This window comes from Equus przewalskii, chromosome 5 (assembly GCF_037783145.1).
Source record: "Equus przewalskii isolate Varuska chromosome 5, EquPr2, whole genome shotgun sequence".
Classification (NCBI taxonomy): domain Eukaryota; kingdom Metazoa; phylum Chordata; class Mammalia; order Perissodactyla; family Equidae; genus Equus; species Equus przewalskii.
This window is the reverse complement of record NC_091835.1, coordinates 33280712-33302723: the sequence shown is the minus strand read 5'-3', so window position 1 is coordinate 33302723 and position 22012 is coordinate 33280712. Positions and strand designations below refer to the sequence as shown.

Genomic DNA, 22012 nt, shown 5'->3' with positions numbered 1-22012 from the left:
CTGACCTCTGCGGATGAGCACCTGTCCCATTAGCCAAAGCAAGTGTTAATTTCAGACTGACTTCTTACCATCCAACATGCTTCTGGGCTGCCCTGGCCCTAAGTCAGTACAGCAAGCATGATTAACACAGGATTCCAAAGTGAACATCACGAAGACAGTGTCTCTCTGTCTGACTTATTTCACTCTAGCCTTATACCCTCAAGGTCCACCCATGTTGTCACAAGTGGCATGATTTCATCTTTTTTATGGCCGAGTAGTATTCCATTGCATATATAACCACATCTTCTTTATTCATTCATCCATTCATGGGCACTTGGGTTGCTTCCACGTCTAAGACAAACACAGTATGAACTCACTCATATGTGGAAGATAAGCAAACAAACACGTAGATAAGGAGAACAGATTAGTGGTTATCAGAGGAGAAGGGGGTGGGGGAAGGGCAAAAGAGGTAAAGGGACATATATGTATGGTGATGGATGGAAACTAAACTTTTGGTGGTGAATGCCATACAGTCTATACAGAAGCTGAAATATAATGACGTGCACCTGAAATTTACACAGTTATAAACCAATAAAATAATTTTAAAGAGAGAGTGCCCCTGCTGCTCTCGCACACGCAAAAGCTTCGACGTACGAAATCAAGCTGGAAATCCAAAATGAAGGTCTTTTTTTGTGACAATTTTGTCTTTGGATTATTCCTGACCCTCCTACTCTGCAGAGAGATGCTTTTTTAAATTATTATTATTTTTACCAATTTCCCAATGAAGACCCACATAATTAGACTCAATCTGTGCCCATAAGGTGCCAGCCTTTCCTCGTTGTGGGAAATGGTGGTGCTGGTGATGATAATGCTGGACCTGGGGCAATGGAGGCAACAGGCAGGGGAAAGACGGTCGGGAGGCTGGGGGACCCAGTGGTGATGGGGATACTAAGCAGAGGTACATGTCTCCCTCCCACTCATTTTACCAGCTGCAGGTCATGACACAAGGTGTCTGGGCTTCAAAGGATCTGGGTGAACAGGTCTAGGGCAGAACTGAATTGCGAGGTTGACAGAAATCCTAACGAAAGCATCAATCCAAATCAACTAGGCAGAGAGGCAGAAGGCAGGTAGAAGCCACAGGCTGGAGGCGGGGACCCAGGCAAAAGCGGGGAGCTGGGAATCAGAGAGGAGGGAGTGGCATCTTCCAAGAGTCCCTGAGCACTGGGACTGTCCTGGGAGCTTTCTCCGGGCTACTTCCGCCTCCAGCATGGGTACGTGGGAGAGTCATTCTGTGCTGTTGAAACAGGTCTGTGATGTACTCTTGTCATGTAACGAGATCAACCGACTGTGGGGCAGCCTGGAAATCTAACCTCTACCACAGGCAATCGTGCAGAGGTTCAAAGCACAGGATTCGGCCTCAGGCTGACTTGATAAGTTCTGGCTTTGCCTCTTACTAGCTATGGTAACTTAGGCAAGTCGCGTAAGCTATCTACCCCTCAGCTCCCTCCTCCATAAAATGGGAATGCTGTCAGTCAGATGCCAACAGTGAGCCCAGGCGGGAAAAAGGCCAGTGGGCTACATCCAGGGCCAGACACGACTTCCCCACCACTGGCTGAGTGGATGCCACGGCCAGGAGGGTGGGCAGAAGCCTGACCCTAGCCTTCCCTCCCCACAATCCTAAAGATGTTTCGACAAACCCTCCCCCATCTCTGTCCTCTCCTGCTAAAAGGGTTTGGCCTTTCAGTGTCCCCCAAGCCTCTCTTGTCCTCAACTGTGAGCTCTTTCTATGAACAGTCTCCAGGGTAACTCGTAGGTCCCGGTCGCCACCCACCACCAAGCCTTCCCCTCTGCGTGACTTTACCCTTTGCCCTCTAAATAAGGAAGCCAGCGCCGCCCGGCCAAGAACTCCTGCCCAATTTGGGTCCTGGGTGGCCTCTCGCCTCCCTGTTCCCCTGGGCCCCCAGCCAACTCCTCCCTCCCTCAGAGATGCTCCCTGCTCACTTCATTCCTGCCTCATAGTTGGAATGACAGTGGCTCCCAGAATCCCTGGGGTGTGGGGAGGGTGATGGGGGTGTGGGGAAGCAGCCAGGCCCAGGAGCAGGTTAATGTTACAGCCCTGGATGAAGGAGCTGGGCCACCTGACGTCAGGGTGATGATGGGTGGAGGGGAGGGCCGGGCTGCTGAACTATAAAGACAGGTCAAATCAAATATAATCAACTCGGGACGGAGCAAGCGGGCGAGCTAGACAGCGTCCCCAAGCCATGGTCCCTACCAGCCGCGGCTCAGCCTGGGTCCCTCTGCTCCCGACCCGAGTGCCCGAAGCAGGCTTTGGTTTCATGTCAGCAGCCTTCATCTGCCTTCCAAAAATAAGCCCCTGCCGCCATGCCGAGGGGAGAAAAACAAGAAGGGCGGTATTTTTAGGGCCATTAATTCTGACCACGTGCCTGAGAGGCAAGGTGGATGGCCCTGGGACAGAGGCTGTTCATCACTATGTCCCGGGGAGCAGGACGTCTTCAGGGCACGCTGCGGGCTCTCGTCTTCCTAGGCGTCCTAGTGGGCATGGTGGTGCCCTCGCCTGCAGGCACCCGCGCCAACAGCACGCTGCTGGACTCGAGGGGCTGGGGCACCCTGCTGTCCAGGTCTCGCGCTGGGCTAGCTGGAGAGATTGCTGGGGTGAACTGGGAAAGTGGCTATTTGGTGGGGATCAAGCGGCAGCGGAGGCTCTACTGCAACGTGGGCATCGGCTTTCACCTCCAGGTGCCCCCCGATGGCCGGATCAGCGGGACCCACGAGGAGAACCCCTACAGTGAGTGCCAGTTGCAGCCAGTTGGGAAGCTGGGGGCTTGGGCTCTGGTGCATGGAGTCCCATTATAAAGGGGGTAGAAATGTTATTCTCCACTTGGATGCTCGTAAGCATAGCCACCCCGGATTCTCTGACCCTGCCTAGGTGCAGGCTCTGCATGCTAAGGCCCAAGCATCCTGGTGTCCTTTGCCATCACCCCACCGAGCTCCTGTGGCACTAATTACCTCAGCATTACAGGCCCATCCGTGGCCATGTAAGACCATCAGTCTGGGAAGCCATGAGGCAAGGATGGGGAGAATGGGTGAGGATACTTGGCCCACGTCGGACACAAGCTTATTTTTATTTAGCTTCCCACTTTGAGAAGGAAAGGCAAGTGGTTTGAAAAATTTCCAGCTGAAGCACATCCTTCTTTTTCTTTCAATCTGTCCCCTCTGTCCCCAAGTCCTTGTCCTACAGGTTGATGGGTTGCTGCATAGATAGGTTCTCCCATCCCAGGGGGGATGAGGGCTGCAGGATTCAGACACGCCAACAGCCGCTGTGTGGCTGCAGCGTCTGCAAGAGCAGACAGGCTGAGATTTGTTGACACATATTGAGTGTACATTTAACAAAACTAATCAGAATTCTTTTTGTTTGTTTGTTTGTTTTTGCTGAGGAAGATTCGCCCAGAGCTAACATCCGCTGCCAATCTTCCTCTTTTTGTGTGTGAGCCGCCACTACAGCATGGCCGCTGACAGACAAGTAGTGTAGGTCTGTGGCCCGGGAACCAAACCCAGGCTGCCAAAGCAGAGCATGCTGAACTCAACCACTAGGCACCCGGGGCTGGCCCACAGAATTCATTGTTTTACCCATGTCAAGGCCCTCATGTGATTAAGCCAGTGAAAGCCCAGATGCAAAGCTACTCTTAAGGAGATACCTAAGCAGCTACCGTGACCCTAACTCTGACGTCAGAACTTGCCCTTGCAGAACTTGAGTGTTAACAGCATAGTGGCAGGGCCCGATGCATCTAGCAGATAGAATCTCCCTAAAATTAGAGCAGCCAGGGATAGAGGTGACGGAGGGGCTGACTTTCTAGGAGCAGGGCGACAGGCTTAGACGCCCTTCTAGGGTCACCTTCAGGGTGACGTCTCACTCCGATTTGCACAAGCCTTGGGTAACACAGCCCCCATTTCTTCGCCAGGCCTGCTGGAGATTTCCACAGTGGAGCGAGGCGTGGTGAGCCTCTTTGGAGTGAAAAGTGCCCTCTTCATCGCCATGAACAGTAAAGGGAGACTATACACAACGGTGAGTTCATCAGGCCAGGGGAAGCTCCAGGTGGTGCAAGGCCTGAAGCCGACACAATTACACGAAGAAGATAATACAAAAACCTGAGCAGATAAGTGATTATTTATCTAGAATGAGAAAAGAGGGGCCTGGGAAGGCGCCAGCGCACGTGTGGGGTTCGTCAGCATCAGTTAATGGGCCTCTGCACTGGACCATGTCTTTCCTGGCCCTACCTGCCAGAAACTAGTAAGTAAACAGGAACTGTAGCTCAGACGGCTATTGGGTCCAAGGGAGACCTGCATTCTGGCATTAAGCTGTCATCAGGCTTAGGGTGGAGTTTGATTCCCTGAACTGGAGAGCCAGAGAAGCAAGCCTGGGTGCACCATGACCCACCCTCCGAGACACGTCCCTGGCCTAGAGAGCAGCGGGAGGAGGAGACATGGAGGCTGTTTTCCTCACCTTAAGGTTTATGTCCTCTGATCTCTGACCGCATGGGCTGGAAAAGCATCCTCCCATTATATCCTCTTGGCTGGCACCAGACCCCACCGGCGTCCTCCTCCCCATCACAGATCAGCCCTGGGAGGGCAAACGTTAGCACTCTGGTTAACCTAGCCAGCTTCTAAGCACATTTACCAAAATCTCTGCTCTCTCTGACCCCCTTGTTCCTGGGTCTCTCCATCCATGATTTGGCTTATTCCAAAACACGGACTGGGAAAACGTCCCTATGAAGTTGAAGAAACTGAGAGTTCTTTTGATAGAAATAAGAAGGCTAAAAAGGAAGACCTCTGAGCAATAGTCAAGGAATACCAGAGTTATTTATGGGGAGGGTGTGTAGGGCTGTTCCACCTCTCCTTGGATACAGGCTGAGGATCAGGAAGTGAACAAAGAGATCTGGGATTGGTGCCAGGTTCCGGGGAGCCTATGCAAACAGAGGAGAGCTGATAAGTACCTGAAGAGGGTGCCCAGGTGGCCTCTGTGATCTTTAGCTCTAACACCTCTCTGTCTGGGTTGGTTTACGTGGAGATGACCATGGATTAAACTCCATGGGTGTCCGAAGTAAGACAAGGAGCTGGAAGGTAGGTGGAGCCAGCTGCCGGAATCAGGGCCCAGTCTGTACACCAGCTATGCTTCTGCTGTGGGCCTTACGGGCATCACCTGCAGAGCCCTGAGGCAGGTCTGCACACAGCCATGATTGACGTGAGACCCTGGAGACGAAGCGTCTCATCTATAAAGTGAGGATAAAGATCAAATGCAGCCCCAGGGGTGCTGAGGGGCTGATGCTGACATTGCTGGGGACCAGCACTCTGCAGGGCACCTGACAAACAGCAGGTGCTCAATGTGGGTCAGGCTTTCATATTGTTTAAGGATGGCGAGGCACAGCCTCGAGGCTCTACACCCCTCTTTCTTAGAGATGAGACATGTGGGAGGAGATTTGCACCCACATCACCTTGGTAACTTGTTAAAGGTACAGATTTCCAGGGTCCTTCCTAAGAGATGCTTATTCCATAGGGCTGGGATGGGAGCCCGGAAATCAGTTTGTGTTTGTTTTGTAAGTTTGTCAGGTATTTCTGAGGCACAGGCAGGCGTGGGGACCACCGGACTACCCGGCCTCTGGAGGGCAGGGAGTCATCCCCACCCGAGGGTTACACCGGCCCTGAGAGCAGGAGGGCTGGGAAGACGACACCGACATGAGACTGGAGTTCTCAGACACACTCTTTACCACTCCCTGCAAAGGCGATGGGGAGGACAGGCAGCAGCCGGGACCACCCCGGGTCTGGGTGGCGTGGGCACCCCCTCTGTGGAGTGAGTCAGCTCAGAGCCCCTTCTCACCAGCCTGCATAACACCTGGAATCCACGGATGGCAGAGCCAGGAATGGGGATTGTTGGCTGTGGGACTTTATGTGAGGGACTCTTTAGCAGGTAAATCTCCTGGAAAGAAGCACAAATGACAGAAACCCTTATCTTCGCCACCTTTAATAACAGCTATTCAATATTTCTTTCTCCTTACCCAGAAAGGAATGCCACCGTGAGGGAGGGAAAGGGCACAAACATAAGGAAATTTATCCACTTCCCACTTAAAACCTTCTGGTCCTGTGGGAGAAGCTGGGAATATGAGCTGTAACAATCAGAGGAAGCCTGCCAAAGGTCAAGCATTGCTCGGGCAAGACGAAGGCGCGGCCTCTCTGCGGCGCGGGCTGACTGCGAACGTGGGAGGCCGCCAGCCCCTCACGCGCAGGCCACACTCCAAACCGGGTCAAATCGGCCCGAGGAGAGGGCTCCCAAGTGAAAAGAGCCGGCACGAGGGGGACTTTCCTGAGAGAAGACGCGCCCTCTCCTCCCCCTCCCAGCCCCGCAGGAGCATCGGGCCCACAGCACCTTCTCCTCTGTGGGAGAGGCTCGCCCGGAGCCCGGGCCCAGGCCGGACGGGGTGCAGAGTCCCGCTGAGCTGGGCCCCAAGCCCAGCACCTGATGCTTGGTGAGGCTTGGCACCAGATGCTCCAGAACCCCTCTACCCACCCCTTCGCCGCCCCTCAGGGGCCGTTATCACAGCCTAAAAAAACAATTGCCAACTGATCCCCGGAGCCAGGAAGACTCCCGCTGGCTCATGATTTCATTCACGCTATTTCCCTTTTAAGCCCCCAGAGCTGCCTCCTCTCCCTGCGGCTCAGCTGCTACCTCCGCTAGAGGAGATTTCTCGGGGTTGGGGAGAGGGAACCGTGCTGGGGCCGGAAGGCGAACAAGCCGAGGTCAGAGAATAAGGGCCAGGAAAACCCACCTAGGAAAAGTGGCCTCCCGCATGTCTCATCTCGAGGAAAGAGGGGTGCAGAGCCTCAGGGCAGCGCGCCTCACTCTACTTAGACAATAGAAATAGCTACCCGGAACTGAGCGCCTCCCGTTGGTCTGCACCCTGCAGAGTGCTTTCCAGCATCAACCCCAGTAGCCCTGGGAGGTGCGTTTGGTCTTTATTCTCACGTTACAGGTGGGACACTGGGGCCTCAGGGCTCTGCAGGGAACGCAGTAGAAGCACATTTGCCGGACTGACTGGGTGGGACCCTGTCCCAGCCCCTGCCCCACCTACCCTCCAGCTATTTGTCTTACTTCTGACAGTCACTGACCTCTGGGCCTGAATCTCTGCTCTCTCAGGTGTAGACTGAGGCAGAAAACAGTGAATTCCAATCTTCATGATTCTTTTTTTTTTTTTTTTCATGATTCTTTTTAAAATGAAAAAAAAAAAAAAATCAAGGCTCTCCACCTGGCAGTGGTGCTGTTAGAATCCTTTGGCTGAGAAAGATACATAGAGACAAGAAGTGACTAGGATTCAGTTACGCTTTTAAGTGACTTTAGTTTTACGAACCTATAACTGTATCTACATCCTTTGAATCAATTGTAATATGACAAGATGCAGAACACAGAATTTCTTGCATCCATAAAGGCCTTTGATTATTATCTGGGGCATTCCTTTGAGGGAGGGGAGGACCAAGTCTCTCCCAGCTCATTGAACTGTTCCTCTCATCTGGCAGAGAATGGGTTCCTCAGGGAATGGGACAAAGGATCCCTCCAGGTCGGCCCCTGCTGGGAGACGGGGTCCTGAGGGGAGTGAGAGGCCCATTCTGCAGTGAGGGGCCTGGGCAAAGGGCTTTGTCTGTGGCCTGCAGGCTACAAAGGGCTCCCCAGGAATGAGAAGAATGAGAGGCCTGGTGAAAACATTTTCAAACACTTCTAAATCGCCGATGCAATGTCTGTGCTGGAAACAGGGGCTAGGAAACACAGATCTCTTCAGAGCTGGGAGATGCTATTTCTCCATTTCAGCTAAGGAGAGAAAAAGAAGCAGTCAGGGGCTGCAGAAGCAAAGGGTCCTAGGACAAGGAGTTTTCTTTTTTCCTCCCTGCTCACCTCCTTAAACGTCCCCCTCCATGTGCACACACACACACAACCAGCCGTAACAGGGGCCAGTGGCCAAGGGCAGCCCCAGGAGGAAGCACTTTAAAGACAAGACTATACCTCCATCAGTCAGGGTGACTTAGCTTTGCCTAAAGACAAGAGGATGGATGCCTGGTCCACCCCAGACTCTAAGGGGCATTTCTGCCAGCGGTAACTCGTGCTGAAACACCCATGTACCTATCCCTCTGAAAGACGCCCTTCTCCACGGTGAGAGCTGCACGTTTAGAGTTTGGGTCCACATAAGTCTGATTAGACCTACGTGGAATCTAAGACACTGGGGCCCGGCAAGCCCAGGAAATGTGATCCGGTGGAATTATTTTCATTTGTTCAAGTAATCATATACGGTAGCTGCTTTTATTAACGCGGCGTTCACTTGGCATGAGTGCTTTTCTCACCAGAGCTGAGGAGCCAACATTCCTGAGCCATGAGAACTCAGAGCTCCAGGATGCGGTGGAGATGAAGTTAGGGGCTGGGTCTTGATACCAGCTGGACCACCAATCTTGGCAGCAAGAAAATCCCACCATCCTGAAACAGGGGCTGCATGAAAGAGTTCAGGGAAATGGAACAATCTTGGCCTCTCCGCACAGGCCTCATGGCCACATGAACCCCCAGGGTGGGGGAGCTGAATGGACCGGGTGAGGGAATGGTAGAGAGGGCTTCTAAAGCAAGCTTCATCTATTTCTCTCTCTTTTTTCTTTTAAAGATTGGCACCTGAGCTAACAACTGTTGCCATTCCTTTTTTTTTTTTTCCTTTTTCTCCCCAAATCCCCCCAGAACATAGTTGCATATTTTAGTTACAGGTCCTTCTAGTTGTGGCATGTGGGACGCCGCCTCAGCGTGGCCTGATGAGTGGTGCCATGTCCGTGCCCAGGATCCGAACCGCGGAAGCGGAGCATGGGAGCTTAACCATTCGGCCACAGGGCCGTCCCCTATTCCTCTCTTTTCACTTTAGACTTGTACAGAATTCTGGGGAAGCCTAGGAACATGAGATAGACCAGAGAAAAGGGAGAGAATGAAAAAACAGAAGTTGGAAACTTTAAAAAGTAGGGGGGACTTGAACAATCAGAATCTGGTGAGCAGAGAACAAAGCACACTGTATCCGGCCCCTGTCGTGCACATTCAAGCGGACAGGTTTTGGGAGACCAGACACTTAGGAAAGGCTGGATTCTTCAATTGGGCATATTCTAGAAGGGATGCTATGGGCAACTGCCCACAGAGTTGCTTGTCCAAATGGCTCAGTTCCTCCTTTTCCCCTCCTCTTCCCTACACCCTCCGCCCCAAGATTTGATGTCTTCTCTAGAGTCTGCAGACCACACTGGAAACCTCTCCCTTACCCACCATCCAGATCAGAAATGAATTCTCCAGGAAACAGGAGAAACAGCTGGGTCCCTCTCCAGGGACATAGACGTTAGAACAGAGGTGGGTGGAGAGGGGGCTGTGACAGGACTAGGAGGAGACCCCCAGTTTGTGATGCAAACATTTTCTCACTCTGTCCCTTGGCCCATCTTCTATCCTGAATTCCTTTCCCATGTTAAACGATCTACTTATGTGACTAGGTAGTACATGAACATGGCTTAAGAGGGAAAAAAGGTACAAAAGAATATGCCATGGAAATTGTCTCACCCTCACTGGTGTCTTGAAGCCACCAAGTCCCCCCCAGAGGCAGCCACTGTCCCCAGTCCCTTGTGTCTCATCCCAGGAAGAACCGTGTCCCTGAGCGTGTGCACGCACGGCTTTTGCTTTTTAAACTCACAGGAATAGGAGCATGCGATGCACACCGCTTCGAACCTTGCTTCTTCACTTCACAGGACCTCTTCGAGCCCATTTCAAGTCAGTGCTCAGAGGGTCCTCCTGTCTCATGGCTCATAGCATTCCATTGTGTGCATTCACCGTAGCGGCAGACCACTCCTTTCCTAAGAGACACTTAGGTTTTCAGTCTTGACTGTTACAAGTAATGCCGCAGTGAGTAACTTTCGTACCCAAGTGGGAGTCTACCAGTAAGATAAATTCCTAGAAACGGAATTACTAATCAAAACTATGTTCTTTTTTTTATTCTAATGGATGTCGTCAAATTGCTCTTTATAGAGGTTATAATAACATACGCCCCAACGGACGTTTCATGAGAATTCCTAAACTCCATGCCTCACTGATGGAAATATATTATCAAACCCTGTTCTCTCTGCCGCCCGACAGTTCCCGATGTGGTCTCTCAGGGATGACTCGCATTTCTCTCATTAGGCAGACGTTCTCATGTTCAGACGCCATTTGCATTTCCTTGTCTCAGAATTGTCTGTTCATAAATGCCCATTTTCCAGTGAGTTAAGGGTTCTGAATATAGTAACAAAATGTCCTCCCAGCAATCAATTGCAACATATATTACAAAATACAGTGCATTGTAAATATTTTTAATCCAGTTTGCTGTCTATATTTTTATTTTGTTTAAGGTGGGTTTTTTTCCAGACAGAAGTCACACATATTCATTCTGGGCTTTTTTTATGACTTCTAGCTTTTCCGTGTCTCACCTAGAAAAATCTTCCCTACTCATTATTTTTTAAAAATTTTTCTGGGCGGCTCTGTAAGGCTCTCTTTTTCACATTTAATTCTTTGCTCCTTTTGGAATTTACTTTAACGTAAGGAACAAAGTCATACATCACACTTTATTACTATTGTTATTGTTATTATAAGATGGTATCCAGTTGTTCCAATGCCATGTTTTCTCCAGTGATCTGAAATGCCGCTTTTATTTTATGTTCATTTCGGATCCGGGTTTATTTTACACCCACGTGTGTTTGGATTTACTTCTGGACTATTTGTTCACTAATCTGCACCAGACTTTTGGTCAGTGTAGCTTTATTTCTACTTAACTTTTACAATCAATCCGAAGTTTATTTTCTCCTCGTGCTGGTGCTCCAGAGCTCTGTCCATCCACAATCTTTGCCGCTGTGACTGACTCTGCGCCCGAGGCGCAGGTGGAGAATCTGAGGTCCGAGAGACCCAGAGAGCGCTTTGCCGGAGCCGGCATCGACCTGTGCTTATCGGAGCTCCGTGCTCTTCTCGTGCAAGCTCACTGTCTCCCAGTCATTCAGGCAACAATTGCAGAGCTTAAAAGCTAAGTTGTCTAATACACCCCACAACAAGTTTTCAAGAATGGTGACTCAGGGTAAGATGAAGTCTTTTAGGGCTTTCAATGTAAAGTAGGTCATGATTCAGTTGGAGAAGAAGAATTATAATAATATTAGTTATTTTATGATATGCCAGGCATTACAAACACTTTCCATGCATTATTTCAATTCACACTCACTCCGATTCTATGATATAATTATTCTTCCTGCCCCTGCTTTACAGATGAGGGAACCGAGGCTTAGCAGGTTAAATAATTTGCGCAAGTTCACACAGCTAAGGAAGAGATGAAGCATCATCAGTCTGACTTCAAAGCTGTTGTGCAAATTTGCTCTTTACCTGCTTCGACTAGTTTGTTCTCCCCACCTTTGGGATGTTCATTCCTTCATTCATTCCACAAATACTTACTGAGCACCCATAACGAGGGAAACGAAAGCTTGCGAAAACCCAGACTCCCTAGTACGGTATTGAGGAGGCAGTTGACGTGAGTGGGGAAATCTTTCACATTCCTCTCAAGCCAATTAACATTATGAGAAAGTGCTTCGTAAACAGTAAACTAGGAGTGTGAGTGGGGAAAGGGGGAAGTGCATTCAGCCAAGGGTGAAGGGCAGGAAGGGGTGTGGTGTTCGCTGTGCTCCCATAGAGGACGCCCCCATCTTGCTCACTCTCATCCTGCAACAAAGGAGCCCTCCATGGGGGGCGGGTATCCATGTTTCGGTGCTGTCCCTATGGAATCATCATTCGGCGTCATGTACCCAACAAGACACAATCCTTGTCTCAGGGCACTTGGACCTATTGGGAAAGAAGAGCCTGTCCATAGGGATGGCACACTGTTCTAAATGGTGTGTGACAGGTGTACACAAAGGGCGCTGGGAGGCTGGGAGCCCTGATGAGCTAGCTTATCACCATCCGTTCATAACAGGAAGAGGCTCTCGTCCATCCCCCACTGCCAGCCAGGCCAGGGCACTCATAGTACGATGCCTTAGAGAAGGTCAGACGACACCTCTGGCACAGCCAGTCAGCCATTGAGTGGGTTTTTTATAGCCGATGGCCTCAGTCAGCAGGAAGGAGTCAGAAATTGTACTCCACCTATTTCTCCCTGTTTCATTCTCTATTTCTTTAGAGACTCAATCCCAGGTGTCACCTGGCTCTCTCTTCCTCCAGACGCCACCAAGTTACTCCCTATCAGAAGCACAGAAACTCTCCAGCCTCCCCTCAGGGCAGCGAGCAGAGGCAGGCTTGGGGAGGAAAAGACTCTCTTCTCTAGGAATAAAGGAGGACTTGGGTGATTTATTGGGAATGAACTTGTTGATGTGTGACAGGAAGTCCAGCATTCATTTTCTGAACAGGTGGTCCCCACACACTTCTCTACCAAATTAGCATTGAAGGGGGCGATTTATCACTGGCCCCAGACTCCGCGGCACCACCTGTCACACAGGGAACCAGGTTCTCCCCATAAAAGTCCCTGCTCCTCACCATCTCTGTTCCTGAACTTCCCTGGAGAACTAGGAATGTCTGGGAGGCACCGGGCATCTTCTGGGCTCAAGGCCAAAACCGAGAATGGGCTTTTTAAGGGATAGCAAACTCGAGATGTAAACTGGGGAAGACAGAGTGAGGGAACACAAGTGGGAGAAAGAGTCGCCAGAGTTGACAGCCCGTGCTGCAGATGACTTAGGAAATCTTCTGTCTCCACCCTCCACTAACAGTCCCCATCTCCCTGTCTGCAAAGAAGAGAAGTGAGGCTGAGAGGGAGAGCCCGCCTCAGGTCACACAGCTACGAAATGGAGAGCCACCGAGCAGAACCCCAGGCCCTCAATCCTGGTACACTAGATTACCTCTCGCAGTGGACTTGAGAAAACAGCTTAGTCTATCCTTTTCTTATCCTTTCCCTAAATGGAATAAATGATCATCTAGGTGCTTAGCAGAAAGTGCCCTGAAGTGGAAGTCAGGAGACCCACCCCATGTGACACAGACCATCCATCTATGTCCCTCGTCGTAAAGGAGGGAAGGTGAGAGGGGACCCTGAGAGCTCTGGAGTCTCTTCCTGTTCTAACCTCCCATGACTCTGTTCACCGAGGCTGGCTCAGATCTCATGGTAGCTGTCTTACAAAGGGGAGGCGGGTACCCAGCAGAGGGGCTGCTGTGCCTCCTTTATAACTGAGCCTCTGCTATTGTTCATTTCTTTCGCAGCCCAGCTTCCAGGAGGAATGCAAGTTCAGAGAAACCCTCCTGCCCAATAATTACAACGCCTACGAGTCAGACCTGTACCGAGGGACTTACATCGCACTGAGCAAATATGGACGGGTAAAGCGGGGCAGCAAGGTGTCCCCAATCATGACCGTCACTCACTTCCTTCCCAGGATATAAGGACCTTGAAAGACGGCTCACAGGTTGAAAGCAGCATCTTTTCTATTGGAATTTTGCACAAGTGAACAATTCCTTTTCTCCCCCATGACTCCTGAGTCAGGCTTCTCTTGCGCTTGGGGGACCTGAGTTGGTTCCCTTGGCCACAGGACCCCATGGCATGTAACCCACCCATAGGGGTTACAGCCAGCGACCTAGAATGCCAATGGATCCCATGCTCTGATCTCGCCCGAGGAAAGAAGGTGCAGATGACAGTTGTGGAATGTGACCATGGGCAGAGGGAAAGGCCAGGGTAGAAGTATGTGTGTGTGTTGATGTACATCCATACATCTTGGTAGCTATTGTCAGAGCAAAGGCATTTCAAAGCATCGGGTTTCTTTCTCCCCACATCATCACTGCAGGAATCTGCCTACAAGAATGTCACTTGTCAAACCAACAGGATTGATGTGTACTCCCATTCTGCCCTTCTTTCCAATCATCTTTCCATTCAGAGGCCACTGACTGCACGGGTCGCACGGGGGCCGGGAGCAGCTGTCCCGTAAGTGCAGAGAGGGCAAGGTGAGAGGGAGTGAGATTTAACTGCAGACCGGAGAGAAAGGGAGCAGCTCCCTGCCTGTGAGGGCTCTGGGGACACTGGGGGGCACTGTCAGGGAAGCTGGGGGAGAAGGGGTCCCCTTCCTGGAGGAAAGAGGTGGAGCAGTATCGCGGGCAGTTGGGGAGGGCTTGCTTGAAGCAGCAGAAGGGACTGGATGTTCTGTGGAGAGCCCTTCTGACCTGAAGGATTCAGGGCTGTGTGTGGCTCCAAGAACAAGCCGGGGCCAGGCTGCCTGCCCATAACTTTTCCTCACTTTGAACCGGGTCTTATTTTAACCTCAGATGACAAGGATCCTAATAATGGCAACCTCTTTGGCGAGGGGTGAGGGGGTACAAAATAGGGCACGAAGGAAGTAGAGAGGCTTTGGACTAGAGATGATAATTCCTCTCCAAGTACATCCAGGAAACTCACCCAAGTTCTCATCTGATACCCTCACTTCCTTCTTCGTCGTCCTCACCTTGCATACACACTGGTGCCTGGATGCATCAGAATGGGCACCATGACCTCTAGAGTTTGCCCCCTCTGACCCCCTACAGTAGGAGAAGAGTGATAATCCTGTGAAATCAGGCAGCCAAGCTAAGCGGCTCCTTGCCATACGATGTCTTCTTGCCTCCTGTCGGTTGAGAGTATTAAAAGCAGAGGTTCCCCAAGCGACTATAAATGTTGTCTGCCTGGAGCCTTCAGATTCCTGAACCATTGGAACGTTCCTAAATCTGAAACCAGAGAGAGCCATATCAGAGTGCAAATATTTTCAGCATACGTGAACCATCGAGTTACAAAATGATCTGATGCTCTCTGCTGCTCTCAGGGGCCCCCTGCCTGCAAGACAACCCCTCATCTGCCGCAAATACCTTCATCTTCGGCATACCTCTCTATTTGCAGATGCGTCCATCTATAGATAGCTCTGAGCCGAGCGACTGTGCACAGAAGGTGGAGGTTGGCAATCCAAGGGAGAGACACCATACTGGCCACCTCCTCTGCCTGGCAAACGTCAGGACAGACATGTGCTGGGTGAGGAGGAAAATGCCATACAAAGGTGAGCGAAGGTGGAACAGTAAGAACTCAAGGGCAAGAGTGCACATGGTCAAGCCTTGGATAGAAACTGGAAGGAGCTGCAGTCTTGGATCAAACGGAACGGGGAAAAACTTAGTCCATCTTGAATGCTGGGGACATTTGAAGCACAGGTCTCCTTGGAGGCAGGGGACAAAGCTTTGCTTGTTTTTCAGGAAGTCTTGTCCAGAGTAATCTGCCTCTTTAACAGGGTACATCAGAAACTGATGCCCTCAGAACCTGAGGTGTGTATCAGTTCCCGACGGAATGTGGCGGGAGTGTAGGAAGGCTGGGTGGGCAGAGGGACTGTGATCTGGAGAGGAGAAAGAGCTCTGGGTCCTGAAGCATTTATTCCTAGATCTTTGAGCTAACTTGGCACGAGAGGAGCACTCTTCCAAAGAGAGTCGCAAGGCCTCGGACGGCTAGACCTTTCTTGCATCTCTCTAGAGGCTCATAAAAGCATTCAAACCCTGACAAGGAGTTTCTCCAAATGTCCACTCCCATTTTTCATGCCGAGAATGAGAAAGAGAAGCGATGAGATGCCTCGATCAGGCAGGCTTGCTGTTCAGTCACTAGGGAGCGGCACCAGCACATTGGTTGGCTATGACTAGCATCAGCTACAGGCAGCTAGGTGTCTGTTCTAACGAGTCCCAGGACCCATGCTGTACTAGTTGTTAATTATTTTGAATGTCGCCCCTGGATGTAGGGATGCATCGCTGACTCTTTGAAATCCTTCCCATCCAAAGGAATTCTCCAAGGGCTCTCTGTTTAACCTATAAGTGACTTCGGCTTAAGAAAAGTCAATCCCTATCCAAAAAAATGAGTTAAAGGGCAGGAACAGAGTAAGAGCAGCTAGGGGCTTGTCAGTTCCTTCTTTTCTGCTACTTTGTCTGAACACAGGTGTGCAGAGCATCTCCTATCTGACCACCATGTCTACTGAGTCCTGAACTCAGCCGTCCGCCCCATTGGATCCAAAAATCTCCTTCCTCCAAATCGTGAGCTATGACCCTGGTTTATAGAGTTTTGTAGCTAATTGGCCTCTCTTCTATCCTGAACCTTCTTTGGCAGCTCCATGCACACTTGGGGTTCCAGGAGCCCAGAGGCTGTCTTATTTCCTCTTCAGGAGCAAATGAGAAAGAAGAGAGCAACATCTGTGCACTCCCTTAAAGACAGACTTCTCAGTCGGGCAGAGGTTAGCTCAGTATCAATGGGGGAGCCCCAGGCACTTGCAAACTCTGCACCCTCTTCAGGACAATGGATGAAGCTCAGAGGAAACCAGAAAACTCCAACTGCCTTGTTCAAACTGTTGATTACGTTCGTTTCATTGTCTGCTGCCTTCTAACACCCCCTCCCTTCCCACTTCCCACACCTTTTGGAACCTCCCTTGGAAAGCAGCATACAATTTTGTAATTAATACCCTACCATTATCCTTCACAGCCTTCCCCCTCTGCCACAACGTCCCACAACACCTCCAAAACACATACACTCCAAGCCCCTGGTCAGGGCCATTCTGCAGCTTAAGAAAGAAAATATTTTCTCTTATCATCTGATCCAAGCTGCAAACCTCTTTCCTTTTTAGACACATAGGTTTCTCCCCGGGCCAAAACTCAGGCCTGAAATTCTCTCCTGATGTCAGTCCTATCCTGGGCGATTTGGAATTCCTCTTCCCATGCTAGCTCTGGACCCCTTTCCTGTCCTAGACCTCAGATCTTTCAAATTCTCCATCTGTGCAAGTCCTGAGGGAAGAAGGAAATACAACAGTCCGCGAGCTGCAGTCCCCCTTCCTCCAAGTGTTGCATGTCCATTGCCTTTGCCCACTTTGTGCCACCGCCACCGATGCAAACAGATCTACCAAATGCGGTCACTGGCCTCCAAGTACCAGGATGTCCCCTCTGCCCTCTCTCCCCTTTTGCCCCTTCTCGTGTAGACACAGGCTAGAAAACTCCTCCATCTTCCTATCTCAATGCTTCTCCCCCAAAGACTCTGGGTCCGTTGTCACTGAGGGGGGATTCTCTGCCACCTGCCACCCCGGTGCCTGCAAAGTAGGTCTCTGCTGTTTGTCCCCTTCCTCCCGGCAAGGAACCAGCCACTCATTCTGCTACCTCCCGGGAAAACTCCAAATGTAGGAATATTGGGGACAAGTCCAGAAGAATAGGGAGAAATTCCCCACCTTGCACGTGCAGCTGAGTTGGGGTTTCCTCTTCCCAGAACAGGAGGGAGTGATGACGCCAGAAACAGACCCCGAATCTAGCCCATCATGCAGAAAGCCGACACAGAACCGTGTTTGTATACCTCACTGACGTACTGAGATTCCAGCATTCAGACAGCTGTCTCCTCTCGTGATTTTCCCTTTCTAGAAATCAATAAGTACCTCAGGCTGGGTCCCAGTGCAGAGCCGTCCTCAAGCTTGAGTAGAGCGGATAGGAAAACTCACAGAATTTGTTCAGTCATGTGCTTGTAAAATGTGATGCTTCTATTTTTTTAATATGTATGTGCTATGCACAAACCATATCATGTTCCAGCAAAAAGTAAAAGGTCTTTTTATACGTTCCTCTAAACTGTTCGACTCCACCCCTCCTATTAAAACTGACAACAAATCTCTGGGTTGTAGTTGATTTTTACCTTGATTCTTTTCCACATTTCAAGGAGGCAGGTGAGGGGAAACAGAAAGCATAGATTCACGGTGCCGTCGATATTATAGATTCGTGGTGCTGTGGATTATTAAAGCAGGAAGAGTCGCGTGTGTCACTTAGTCCAACAGCCATATGTCATAAGTGGGGAATCTGGCCCGGAGCGGGGAAGGAAGCTTGCGTAGACCGTAGCGAGGCAGCAGCCGTCTTCTCTTCCTCCTTGGTCAAAGCAAGATATCCACATTTCTGTGACGACAACATTCAGTCACTCACTTGTCCACGCATCAGAAAATACTGATTGAGCACCCTGGCTCTGTGATGCCTTGGGTTAGGTGTTTGGATATGTGCGTGAACAAGGTAGACGCAGTCTCCATCCTCTCACAAACACGCTTTAAAAAAAAATCATGCAGGGAGGGGCTGGCCCCATGGCAGAGAGGTTAAGTTTGCGCTGCGCTGCAGGCGGCCCAGTCTTTCATTGGTTCGAATCCTGGGCGCGAACATGGCACTGCTCATCAGACCACGCTGAGGCAGCGTCCCACGTGCCACAACTAGAAGGACCCACAACAAAGAATATACAACTATGTACCGGGGGACTTTGGGGAGAAAAAGGAAAAATAAAATCTTTAAAAAAAAAAATCCTGCAGGAGAATGTTAACACGTCACAGGCACACAGATTCTGATCCAGAGGCCTGGGGCAGGCTCAGGAGTCGACCTTTGACACACATGCCCCAGGCGATTCTGACGTGGAAAAGCCCTGGTCTAGCTGGACAACTGGAATTGTAGAACATGTGAGCTAAGAGAGGCTCTATAAATTAGGAAAAATCCTTTCACATATTAGAAGAAGAAGACCAGGGAATTTGTTTCTTACCGGAGATCACAGAACCAGCAGCCAGGACCTCTGAGTTCACTCTCTCACTTCCCCCACCCCTTCCTGCACCTCCACATCAGCAGACCTGTGGTCTCCCCAGCATGCTCCTGTTCACGCCACCCCCACATCCCTCTTCCAGTTCCTCGTGCAGTCTCTGGGGGAGATTAAAATGTGCCTGCAGCTGAGCGATGCCAGGTTCTGAATAAATCTATGTATTCTTGGAAGAGCTGTCTGGTCCTCTGGCCTCTGCATCTTGCTCTGTAATTATTCACACAATTATATCTCTCAGATCCTACTCTGTGCCAGAAATCGTGCTGGGCTCTTGGAATATCACTGTGACAAATTACATATGGGCTTATATACCAGTAAGACAGACATTAAACAAATAACTTAGCAAAACGTGATGAGTGGCATGAAAGAGAAAGTCCAGGTGTACTATGGGGGCACAGAATACAGTCCTGATCTCACCTGGGTGGATAAGGGAGTCCAACCCGGAGAAGCTGAGCTCTGAGGGCTGTCAGCCAGACTTCGGGCAGGTGGGAGGAGGAGTGTCCTGGAGGAAGGAGGCACAGCTGGTGTTCAAAGTTGGAGGTGGGGGTCCTGGGGGAGAAGACGGCACCTTCAAGGATCGGAACCAGGGCCAGCATTGCAGGTACACAGAGTGAGGGAGAGGTGGGCAAGATGCGGCTCGAGACAGGCCGTTAGGAACTGTATCATGGAGCACCTGGGAAGCTATGGTAAGGTACTTGAATGTTTTTAAATTTTGCATGTCATATAATTCACCCTTTTCAAATGTAGAATTCAAAGATTTTTAAGTAAAGTCACCAAGTTGTGCAACCATCATCATAAATCAGTTTTAGCACATTTTCACTACTCCAATAAGATCCTTCATGCACATTTGCTCCTAAGCCCCACCTCCCCACTCCCACCCCAGGCAACCACTAATCTACTTTCTGTCTCCATAGGTTTGCCTTTTCTGGGTATTTCTTGTAAAGGAAACATACAATATGTGGTTTCTTGTGTTTGGCTTCTTTCACTAAAGGAGCTTGAATTTTAATCTAAAAACAATGAGAGGTCCTTGGTGTAACAGGACCAGACAGGGGTTTTAGAGAGATCACTGGCCCTGTCTCATGTCAAGTGACTTGGAGGAGGCGAGCCCTGTGCAGGGAGAACAGTCTGGAGGCTGCTGGAATGTTCCAGACCAGAGGAGATGGCTGGATAGAGCTGTGACAGATAGAAAGAGGGCTGGTCATTTCACACAACCGTCCTGACCACAGGGAGCTCTTCCTTGGCTGAACATGACTTTTTTTAAAACACAGGAACCAGCCTCCACCATTTTCTGAGGTGAAACTCTCGAGATTTCATGTTCTCTCTCTGACCCCTCACACCCCTCGATGGACCAACCAAGAAACCCCTTGGCTGGTATCTGTGTCTATCGTCAGGACCTTGAGGGCCAGAATGACGGTTCTGGAGCAGGCAAAGGGACACCGCACTCTACAAACACACGCTCGACCGGGACGGCTGGTCCCACCCCTCCTCAGGTTGTAAGAGAAAGAGCAGAGATGCCAAGAAAACAAGCTAATAACAGGTGTTGAACCTCTTTTCTTGTGAAAACAATATCCCAGAGATATTCTAGAATCTGTGCACACTCAGTCAAAACTTCATGGCATATTCTCCCAGAGTCCTATACAGCAGGAAATGAGGCTCTGAGTGAAAACCCCGAGGCCTGCAAAATCCTCAGTTGACAAAGGTGTCTGTTAAGGAATAAATGCATATTTTTAAAAAGATTTTCAGTGCAAAATTTTGGACGCTCCAAAAACAGAGTTTAATGCTCAGTTTAAAAAATATCAGCCAACCGGGGCCGGCTCCGTGGCCGAGCGGTTAAGTTCGTGCGCTCCGCTGCGGCGGCCCAGGGTTCGGATCCTGGGCGCGGACATGGCACCGCTCGTCAGGCTACGTTGAGGCGGCGTCCCACATCCCACAACTAGAAGGACCTGCAACTAAGATATACAACTATGTACCGGGTGGGGTTGGGAAGGTAAAGCAGGAAAAAAAAAAAAAAAAAGATTGGCAACAGTTGTTAGCTCAGGTGCCAATCTTTAAAACAACAATAACAAAAAAAAAATCAGCCAACCAAAATATTCTGTCCATCGAATGTTCCTCCTGAGGTTGCCCTGAAAGAGCGAAGAGAAGTTGTTGACTCCGGCCATTTGGGAGGCTGAAGAGTCACTAGGCTGGCCAGTTGTGGGGTTTATTATAAATATCAATGATTAATCATTACTTATTTTTACATGGACCATTAGAACCCTCCCATCTGTTTTGGTGGGACACTCTCCATCCAACAGGTCATCACATGTCCCCATGGGGCAAGGCTACTCATGGTTCCAAGGGACCACAGGGGACTGCCCCTCTCTCTCTCGGGGAAGTGCATAGGGTGCCTGCCTCAGTCTACTCAGGCTGCCTTCACAGGATACCACGGACTGAGGGGCTTAAACAGCAGACATTTACTCTATCACCATTCAGGAGGCTGGAAGTCCAAGATCAAGGCCCAGCAGGGTCAGTCTCTGGAGAGGCTTCTCTTCCTGGCTTGTAGGCGGCCGCCTTCTCCTTGTGTCCTCATGTGGCCTTTCCTCTGTGTGTGGACATGAAGAGAGAGCACACTCCGGTGTCTCTCCCTCTTCTTATAAGGACACCAGTCCTATAGAATTTGGGGCCTGCCCTTATGACCTCATTTCACCTTAATTACCTTCCTAAAGGCTCTATCTCCAAATATAGTCACCTTGGGGTTAGGGCCTCAACATACGAATTTGAGAAGGACACAAACGTTCAGTCCGTAACAGTGCCCCACTGCCATCTGGTGACGCCTGAGCTCAGAAGTGATGTCATTCTGACAATATCCCAGGAGGAAAGTCATCAGTCAGCCTATTTACCAGCCCCCCAAGGGGTCGGCTACAATCACGAGCAGCCTAATTTGGGGGCCTCATTCTCTTGAGTGTGTGCAATAGGCAGTTAGCTCTAAGGTACTGCTTCTCACCTGGGGATGATTTTGACACGTAGGGAACCTTTGGTAACATCTGAAGAAAGTTTCGAATGTCACAACTGGGGGTGGGGAGTGTGCGATACTACTGGCACCAATAGGCAGCAGCCAGGGACACTGCTAAACACTCTAAAATGCGCAGGACAGTCTCCTACCACAAGGAATGATCCGGTCTCAAACATCAACAGTGCCAAGGCTGTGAAACTCTGCCCCAAGGTAGAGTTTGTCCTGAAATTCTTAAATTAACCCTCATTGAAGACTCAGGTTAGGAAGGAAAGGCTGGAAGAGAAGATTCAGATGCCATTATCAACCCTTGCACTTTGATCGGGTCCCCAGCGAGTCCCTGTGGGGATGTGCTAAGGGC

General features: G+C 50.3%; 1 protein-coding gene across 1 annotated transcript; it reads left to right on the top strand.

The window, feature by feature from the left end:
* The first annotated feature begins 2194 nt into the window (after window positions 1-2194).
* On the top strand, window positions 2195-17293 carry FGF6 (fibroblast growth factor 6). Its single transcript, XM_008530537.2, has 3 exons — window positions 2195-2785; window positions 3960-4063; window positions 13295-17293. Exons 1-3 carry the CDS (start codon window positions 2440-2442, stop codon window positions 13469-13471), a joined length of 627 nt encoding a protein of 208 aa, XP_008528759.1. The 5' UTR covers window positions 2195-2439; the 3' UTR covers window positions 13472-17293.
* The last annotated feature ends 4719 nt before the right edge of the window (window positions 17294-22012 follow it).

Coding starts and splice junctions, on each gene's coding strand:
- FGF6 (XM_008530537.2), top strand. CDS start 2,440: ATGGCCCTGGGACAGAGGCTGTTCATCACTATGTCCCGGGGAGCAGGA. Junction 2,786..3,959: donor CCACGAGGAGAACCCCTACA/GTGAGTGCCAGT, acceptor TTTCTTCGCCAG/GCCTGCTGGAGATTTCCACA. Junction 4,064..13,294: donor AAGGGAGACTATACACAACG/GTGAGTTCATCA, acceptor TTTCTTTCGCAG/CCCAGCTTCCAGGAGGAATG.